At 36.8% G+C, this 9672-nt stretch overlaps 1 protein-coding gene across 2 annotated transcripts; it reads left to right on the top strand.

Moving 5' to 3' along the window:
- On the top strand, window positions 1-9295 carry LOC100819411 (pleiotropic drug resistance protein 3). Of its 2 annotated transcripts, XM_003550527.5 has the most exons (24): window positions 2-793; window positions 1128-1251; window positions 1411-1496; window positions 1902-1986; window positions 2231-2390; window positions 2487-2563; window positions 2642-2695; window positions 2804-2894; window positions 3160-3461; window positions 3661-3942; window positions 4032-4345; window positions 4442-4602; window positions 4686-4789; window positions 4875-5028; window positions 5118-5252; window positions 5354-5427; window positions 5515-5847; window positions 5943-6233; window positions 6560-6643; window positions 6875-7008; window positions 7163-7390; window positions 7928-8099; window positions 8193-8447; window positions 8840-9295. In XM_003550527.5, exons 1-24 carry the CDS (start codon window positions 453-455, stop codon window positions 9104-9106), a joined length of 4308 nt encoding a protein of 1435 aa, XP_003550575.1. In that variant the 5' UTR covers window positions 2-452; the 3' UTR covers window positions 9107-9295. The 2 variants fall into 2 exon arrangements, with proteins under 2 accessions (XP_006600401.1, XP_003550575.1); XM_006600338.4 differs by having other exon boundaries at window positions 1-793; window positions 4032-4602.
- The last annotated feature ends 377 nt before the right edge of the window (window positions 9296-9672 follow it).

A 9672-nucleotide genomic window follows, 5' to 3' on the forward strand; every position in this document is an offset into this window, starting at 1 on the left:
TTAAAAAACAATAACTAAATGAAAGAGAGAGAGAGAGAGAGAGAGAGAGAGAGAGAGAGAGAGGCACCCCAAATTAAACAAGCACAACAACTCTTCTTTGGTCTTGTAGATGTAACAAAACAGCTCTCTCTTTATGCAATTGAATGCACCTTTGACAATCATACGACCAGATTGGATTGTTTCCCCGTCAAGGGGGCCACACAAGAGGTGGCTACTATAGGATCTTCTTCACACAAGAGCTTTCCTTGTTTAAAAGGAGAAACAAAAACACACACTTTAGTTTTTTCTTTCTGAGTGAAGACTTTTCTTTCTCCCTTCCATGCATCCCCCCACAATCTGTAACAATCATTGGCAACTTCTGAGATCATATCAGTGATTGTGAGGAGCTTGAGGCTTAACAGCTCCAGCAATAATAGCTACTGCTTCAAGCAAAGCTAAGTTCAATTCTTCCAATGGAGTTAACTCCAAGAGGAAGAACTCAAGGTCATGTGTTGACCTTTGAGAGAGATGCAGATTCCTTTGTGGAGGAAGATAAGGAGCTTCAGTCCAAGTGGGCTGCTATAGAGAAACTACCAACTTTCAAAAGGATTAAGACTTCTTTTGTTGATGTCAGTCAGGAGGAGGGTGCAAGCAGCAGCAGCACCGTCATCACGTTGAGAAGCGGAAGCAAAAGGGTGGCTGATGTTTCCAAGCTTGGAGCTGTGGAAAAGCGTTTGTTCATTGACAAGCTCATCAAGCACATTGAGAATGATAACCTCCAACTGCTGCAGAAACTAAGAGAAAGGATGGACAGGTATTTATTTAAACTTGCCTTGATCAACCTGCAAAAGATGTTCTTTCTGTTGTTGCAAACAAAATAGGGGTAACATTTTGTTAGAGTAATTGGTAGAGTGGGGTATTGAGTATTGACATATTTGTCTTCTTGGTATGGATTCAATTCTAAATTAGGATAGCTTTTGACCTGCTTTCAAGTTTCTATTTGATGTTAGAGACTTCCTTTTTGTGTTTCCCCCATTGATTGGTTTTCTTTTTATTCAGTTTCCCACTTTGATTGTGTAGAGACATAGATGGGGTACCAGTTGATGTAGGCACTTTATTTCAAGAATTGACAAATTGGTTGTTTTCAGAGTCAATGTGAAGTTACCTACTGTGGAGGTCAAGTACAAGAACCTGAATGTAAGAGCAGAATGTGAGGTTGTTCAAGGGAAGGCACTGCCAACTCTTTGGAACTCTTTTTCTAGCTCACTTTCTGTAAGTACGCTTCCTCCTTGAACCTAAGCTGGCCACTCTCCTATGACACCTAATACTATATAAAGCAATGTTAAGAGACACAAGCTTAAAAAAAAAAAAAAGGAAAGAAATGTTTGCATCCGTTCATGCTAAAATGGGCGAAACTTATCAATTGAACAGGGTTTCATGAAGACTATATCGTGTACTTCTCAAGGAGCAGAGATAAGCATTCTGAATAATGTCAGTGGCATCATAAAGCCCTCAAGGTAGGTGAATATGTTATGTGTGTATGTTATTTTAGAACACGAGATAACTTAGAAATGCTAACAACACACTTTTTATTATTGGTTGAAATTTATTGTAACTCATTTAGAGTAAGACTGGGAGTGAGACCCACATGATTTAATGTGTTACAAATGAATTTTAAACAATAGTAAAGAGTGTTATTAGTATTTCTCATTTTCAGCTAGTTACTGACAAAATAAGTATTCATGTGCACATGAATGTGTCTCAAGCACATGTTTTCAGTCTTTAAAAATTCAGTCCCTTAAAATTCACTTGTGAAAACTCTATTAAGCATGGATATTGTATTGTCATAAAAAAATATTATGATAAAATTTACAATAAAAGGGGCCAAATTGCTAAGTAATAAAAAATGTTTCTGAGTGCAGGCTTACTCTTCTTCTCGGTCCACCAGGGTGTGGGAAAACCACTTTGTTAAAGGCACTTGCTGGAAAACTAGAGCAATCTCTCAAGGTCTGCATTTTAAACACAATATATAGTGAAATCATTGGCAATATTCATTTAGTTTGATCATAATCATATAGAAACTTGTTTGAGCATAACATAAACTAATCAGGATTATGCCTAGCACTACAATTAATGCTTCTTCTTATATGAAGGAATTCTAAAAGTCCTTCAGAAGCTAATGTAATTGAGCAAGCTGAATTTCCCTATACTGCAATCCCTGTGACATTCTACTATTTCTACTTATCTTCAGGTTTCTGGAGAAATCTCTTACAATGGTTACAAGCTAGGTGAATTTGTTCCCCAAAAAACATCTGCTTACATAAGCCAGTATGACCTGCACGTTCCAGAGATGACAGTGAGAGAAACGATTGACTTTTCGGCACGCTGCCAGGGTGTTGGAGGCAGAGCTGGTAATGTTTCTTAGTTCTTACTCAATCCTTGATTATCCACGAAATTGTAACTAATACAGTACCGGCAGTCATTCATATATATCCTTTGTATTGCAGATCTAGTGGCTGAAATCAGCAGGAGAGAAATAGAAGAAGGGATCATTCCTGACCCAGATATTGATACCTATATGAAGGTAATTTTAGTTTGTAAAACTCATATGTCATAATTACCAAACAACCAGTTTACAAATAAAATAACCATATTTTTGCAGGCAATTTCAGTTGAAGGACAAAGTGAAAATCTTCAAACTGAATATGTTTTAAAGGTAAATCTGCTTCAAGCAGGGCTGAGTTAGAGTACATAGTTATTGAGTGGTTCATTTAGTATGTTTCTATCCTTTTTGACACGTGAATACAAACTTTTGATATCCTAGATTCTTGGACTGGATATCTGTGCTGACATACTGGTAGGTGATGCTCTAGATAGAGGCATTTCAGGTGGACAGAAGAAAAGGCTAACTACAGGTATGAGGAATGATAAATAATGTTTTATATGCCACTTTGTTGTAATTGAAAAATTCAGAACTCAATATTCTCCTTGTAACTATAAGAACTCCTGGCTGAAAACATATGAAATGCCTCACCTCTTTACTAGACCAATGATCACTGATAAACTGAAGGCTAGTGAAACTTCTGCTTAGGCTGCAAATAAACTATTTATTCTTCATCTTCATAATATTTTCCCCTCAATGTATCCATTTAATTTTTTTCTTTCAAAATCCTATGACAGGAGAAATGATTGTGGGTCCTATAAAAGCTCTTTTTATGGATGAAATATCAACTGGCTTGGACAGCTCCACAACCTTTCAAATAGTTACATGTCTCCAGCAATTGGTGCACATCACTGATGCAACTGCAGTGCTTTCACTCCTTCAACCAGCACCAGAAACCTATGAGTTATTTGATGATCTTATATTAATGGCAGAGGGGAAGATAGTATACCATGGCCCCCGCAGTCAAGCACTCCAATTTTTTAAGGATTGTGGTTTCTGGTGCCCGGAAAGAAAAGGAGTGGCAGACTTTCTTCAAGAGGTGAGATAACAAATGATCCCCTCTTCTCTCCTTTTTTTTTGTGTGTGTCATAGGGAGCCAGGCATTGCTAACTGGACCTTAACTTTTGTTGAGTACTTAGCTACCATTGAGCCGAAGCTCAAGAGAAATTTCCTTCTTGTTTAATCCACTTTGTCCTCATAGCATAGCCTCACAAATGAAAATTTTCAACTATGTACAGGTAATCTCTAAGAAGGATCAAAGGCAATACTGGTACCGCAATGATATTCCTTACAAATATGTTTCAGTGGATGAATTCTCTCAAATATTCAAATCAAGTTATTGGGGGAGAATGTTAAATGATGAGCTCTCACGGCCAGATGATAAATCTGAATCCCATAAAAATGCTTTATCATTTAGCAAGTACTCCTTGGGAAAATTGGATTTGTTTAAAGCTTGTATGAAGAGAGAGATTCTTCTCATGAAACGGAACTCATTTATCTATGTCTTTAAAACTGCACAGGTTAGTATCAAGTTCAACCCAGCTAAGTGACACCCGAATACTTCAACCAGTTACTTTGATCTTACTTGTTTCCTTTTCTCATTTTGCAGCTTACAATCACAGCTATCATAACAATGACAGTCTTCATACGTACTCAGCGGACTGTGGACTTGATAGGTGCAAACTATTTATTGGGTTCATTGTACTATACTCTTGTCCGCCTCATGACTAATGGAGTTGCAGAGTTGATCATGACTATTACTAGACTCCCTGTTGTTGATAAGCAGAAGGAATTCTATCTCTATCCAGCTTGGGCTTACTGCCTTCCATCTGCCATTCTAAAGATTCCATTTTCAGTTCTTGATTCTATAGTTTGGACATCCGTAACATATTATGTTATAGGCTACAGCCCTGAAATAACAAGGCAAGTACATTGTTTAATTTCATGCACACACAAAATAGCCTTCTTTTCTTTTATTTTGCAAAGTTTTTCTTATCTCTCTCTCTTTTATTGGATTAGGTTCCTCCGCCAGTTTCTTTTGCTTGTCACTTTGCATATGTCATCAACCTCCATGTGTCGTTGCCTTGCTTCGGTTTTCAAAACTGATGTTGCAGCTACAACTGTTGGTTCCTTGGTCTTAGTACTGATGTTCTTGTTTGGAGGCTTTATTCTTCCTCGGCGTAAGCAATTTTATAGTCCCTAGTTATAAATGTTGTACTAATTACAAAGTTACTCATGTCTCATGGAGTTATATTTACTGCAGCATCACTACCACGGTGGTTGAGGTGGGGATTTTGGCTTTCTCCCATGTCATATGGGGAAATAGGAATAACACTAAATGAATTTCTTGCTCCTCGCTGGCAAAAGGTATCTTCTAAGACAATTATTTATTCAGCTTCATGATAGGTCAGTCTTATGTATATATCTATATTACTTTCCTTTTTATTTGCAGATCAAAGTGGGAAATGTCACTGAAGGGAGGGAGGTTCTTAGGAGTCATGGTTTAGACTTTGACAGCCACTTCTATTGGATATCAGTTGGCGCCCTACTTGGTTTCACCATACTATTTGATTTTGGATTTGTCTTGGCATTATCATACATAAAACGTAAGCCCTGTCTAAGTTAATACAAGGAAACAAATCAAACAGTTATATTATTTTGTTCAATCCACTGAATTTATGGGAAATGTATTCAGAGCCTAAGATGTCTCGAGCTTTAGTCTCAAAAGAGAGGCTCTCTCAACTAAGGGAACGAGAAACAAGCAATAGTGTGGAACTGAAGTCAGTTACTGTTGATGTTGGCCACACACCAAGGGAAAATCAAAGCACAGGTGAATAAAGCTTCTATGATAAATTATCTCAAAGAAGAGTTCTTTCTTTCAAGCAAAAATAATAAGGATTTTTGGTATCTTTTACATGGTTGGTCATGCAGGGAAAATGGTCTTGCCCTTTGAGCCACTGTCAATAGCATTTAAGGATGTTCAGTATTTTGTTGACATTCCTCCGGTAATAAGCACACCTATCTTGTTTTTCATGATTTGATGTCATTTGAAAATGTTGTCAATTTAGATTTTTAACTGTCATTCTGAACAGGAGATGAAAAAACATGGTTCCGATGAGAAAAGGCTACAATTGCTTTGTGATATCACAGGAGCCTTTAGGCCAGGAATTCTCACTGCACTGATGGGGGTCAGTGGAGCAGGAAAGACAACTCTGATGGATGTTCTTTCAGGAAGAAAAACTGGAGGTATCATTGAAGGAGATATAAGAATCGGAGGCTACCCCAAAGTGCAAAAGACATTTGAAAGAGTTTCAGGTTACTGTGAGCAGAATGACATACATTCTCCATATATAACCGTTGAAGAATCTGTCACATACTCAGCTTGGTTGCGGTTGCCAACAGAAATTGATTCTGTCACGAAAGGGGTATGACGTCCTTATCACTTGCACTGTGGTTTCTCTTTCCCAGATAACAGATGTATTTTGTAACTTTCTAAATTCTGTGTATATCTACTGAGCAGAAATTTGTTGAAGAAGTCCTTGAAACAATTGAACTTGATGGTATAAAGGATTGTTTAGTTGGCATCCCTGGCCAAAGTGGCTTGTCTACCGAACAACGTAAAAGACTAACCATTGCAGTGGAGCTGGTTTCCAATCCATCAATAATATTCATGGATGAACCTACATCTGGTTTGGATGCTCGAGCAGCTGCAGTTGTTATGCGTGCAGTGAAGAATGTTGTTGCCACTGGCAGGACGACGGTTTGCACTATACACCAACCAAGCATCGACATATTTGAGACTTTTGATGAGGTAGTCCAAAGTGCCTTCTGTTGATAATATTTGTGAAATAACAGCTTTGGAAATTTATAATAAGTCTCTATCTTACGTACAGAATAAGATAGTATATTTACTGAAGTCTAAAACCCTACAAAATAAATAAATGCATGCATCTCTTTCTGTGATTTAGTAAATATCTTGATTTTTTTGCTTCTAGAATTGGAAGTGGCAAGAAGCAAAAGCTGACTTCCCTTCTTTGCAAATGTAGAAATAAAATGCATGATGTTACCTTCTTTAGCATGTAGAAAAGGGAAATAATATACAGGTCAGCAACTAAAAAGAAGTTATTTTTCATGCAGTTGATTCTAATGAAATCTGGAGGACGGATTATTTATAGTGGAATGCTAGGCCATCATTCAAGTAGACTGATTGAATATTTTCAGGTATGCTCAAACCCAGCAGTAAAGTACACAGCATTTTATATTCTGGACAAATCAATGATCGTCTTATTTTCAAATGTCCTTTTCTTACAATAGTCTTAGACATGCAAGTGACTGCTATCAAACTGGTCACAAGACTAATATTCAAAACTGCCCTTAGGGGAGTATTTACCTTTATCTCTCACTTCTTCACTTATGTTGTTGAAATTTGTATCTAATTTCACTGTCCATCAGAATATACCTGGGGTGCCAAAGATCAAGGACAATTATAATCCTGCAACCTGGATGTTGGAAGCTACCTCTGCATCTGTAGAAGCAGAACTTAAAATAGATTTTGCACAAATATATAAAGAGTCACACCTTTGCCGGTGAGAATTCAATCAACTGTTATTCATTTAACAAATTTATTAACTTCTGTTTTTCAGGATTTACATGCCATATCTGGTTTTAGTTGTAATGGTAATGATCACACATTTCAGAAAACACTGATCCCAAGTTTTGAATTGCTGTTTCTGTTTCTAGGGATACCCTTGAATTGGTGAGAGAGTTGAGTGAACCACCGCCAGGTACAAAAGACTTGCACTTTTCAACTCGCTTCCCACAAAATAGTTTGGGACAGTTTATGGCATGCCTTTGGAAGCAACACTTGTCTTATTGGAGAAGTCCTGAGTACAACTTAACTCGTTTCATTTTCATGATTGTTTGTGCAATCATGTTTGGAGCAGTATTCTGGCAGAAAGGGAATAAAATGTAAGTTTGTTTTGTTATACTTATAATTTGCACAGAAAATGACTCTTTCATTTTATCTGGAAAAATAAATATGTATGTTAAAAGAAACTCCACAACCTCTAACTCAAGACAATGTAGATGCAACATTTTATCCAAATATGTCCACTGTTCCACTGTCTGTCTTCAGCAAACTGAATCAGGCAGAAAAAAGTTAACATATATGAAGTTCTTATAGTTTTGATAAGTTCATTCAACAGAGAGAAGTTGAAATCCATAAAACAGTAATTTCAGCTTCTTCATTGTGATAACCATAGATAGAAACAAGTAAATTACTCTACCAAGTTCCATGAATAGCAATATAGCATGCCTTATTAATACATTTTGAAAACATAAGACAGCATATATTTTATATCAAAAACATATTAGGCACAATCAGCATAAGGCATTCTTAAACTGTGAATTTCATGATGCAGACAACATTAGTGTTAACACGATTCTAGTGTAGTGTTGAAGTTGTACAGATGAAAGTGCTGATATATACCTTTTCTATGGTTAAAGAAACAATCAGCAGGATTTGTTCAACGTACTTGGATCAATGTATATTGCTGTAATATTCTTGGGTCTAAATTACTGTTCAACAATTCTACCATATGTGGCTACTGAGCGTGCTGTCTTGTACCGAGAAAAATTCGCTGGAATGTACTCTTCCACAGCTTATTCATTTGCACAGGTTTGCAGTCACTTCAAGCAAATTCAAGTGATACTTCTTTGATAGGAAAATCAGTAATGTTATTAAATCAGTGATATTCTTTTGTTAATGTAGGTGGCCATTGAAATACCATATATCTTGGTGCAATCAATTTTATATGTGGCTATCACATATCCAATGATAGGTTTCCATTGGTCAGTTCAGAAAGTGTTTTGGTACTTCTACACCACATTCTGTACATTTTTATACTTTGTATATCTTGGAATGATGGTAATGTCGATGAGCTCAAATCTCGATATAGCTTCTGTATTGTCGACTGCAGTCTACACCATATTCAATCTCTTTTCTGGATTTCTCATGCCAGGACCGGTAAGTCTTTTATAGCACCATAAGGGCTTGAATTTGTACCTTAATTATATTATATTTGCATCCAAGATTTTTTTTGGGGAATTTGGATCCAAAATTGACATGTTGAGAAAAGCATAAATTGATGCAAAACCCAAGTTTTTAGTAATCCAATCCCAGTCAAATGCTTACTTTTAAAGATGAATTTTATCCTTTCCCAAAATGTAATCCATTCCATTGTTGAAAGATCATAGAGTCTATCAACATCAAATTCATAATCAAAACCACTATCATGGATAATCATTACTTGAATTTTTCTTTATAGCATGATGCACACAGAAACAACACTAATTTGGAAAATAAGGATAAGAAAGATGCTTTAAAGCCTGACATAACAACTAAGTTTTTTTATGCAGAAAATTCCTAAATGGTGGGTTTGGTGCTACTGGATTTGTCCTACTGCTTGGTCCTTGAATGGCCTCCTAACTTCACAATATGGAGACATAGAGAAGGAGGTACTCGTATTTGGGGAACGAAAATCAGTTGGTTCCTTTTTAAGAGATTACTATGGCTTCCGGCATGACAGATTAAGCCTTGTGGCTGTGGTGCTCATTGTGTACCCAATTGTCTACGCTTCTCTGTTTGCCTATTTCATAAAGAAAATGAATTACCAAAAGAGATAAGATAGACACAGACAAAGACACAGTTTGGTTCTTCTGCAGTATGCTGGCTTCAATGTTCATGTATAGAAATATAGAAATATGTGGCTACATAGATTAGCAAGATCTCTCTCTCTCTCTCTCTACAGAAAAATAACAGTGGTTCTGTGACCAGACTCATTTCATAAGAAAAAAAATATATTTTAAATTTTTTATCGGGACTCTCAATTTTTGTTCATCTCGCTGTCTCTTCCTCGCCGCCGGTGGCAACACCCACCACCACCACCACCACACCCACAACCTCCCTGTGCTGCTGCCGCTCTTCTACCTCTTTCTAGTTTTTTTTTTTTTCCACTCTTCTCTTTCTTTCATGCATCTGAGTATTTTTTTTTCAAGGTCAGATCCGCTTCACTTCTTCTCTCTTTCTAATTTTTTTTGGATTTTTTTTCAAAGTCTAAGATCTGCTCCACCGCATCTCCCTCTAAACTATACTTATTTTCTAAAAAAAATTAGCTACGGGTGAGATCACAGTATTCTGCCACCCCTTCGAGTAACAGATCATATCCAAGGGTCAAAAAAACTTTCGTATG

This window comes from Glycine max, chromosome 17 (assembly GCF_000004515.6).
Source record: "Glycine max cultivar Williams 82 chromosome 17, Glycine_max_v4.0, whole genome shotgun sequence".
Taxonomy (NCBI): domain Eukaryota; kingdom Viridiplantae; phylum Streptophyta; class Magnoliopsida; order Fabales; family Fabaceae; genus Glycine; species Glycine max.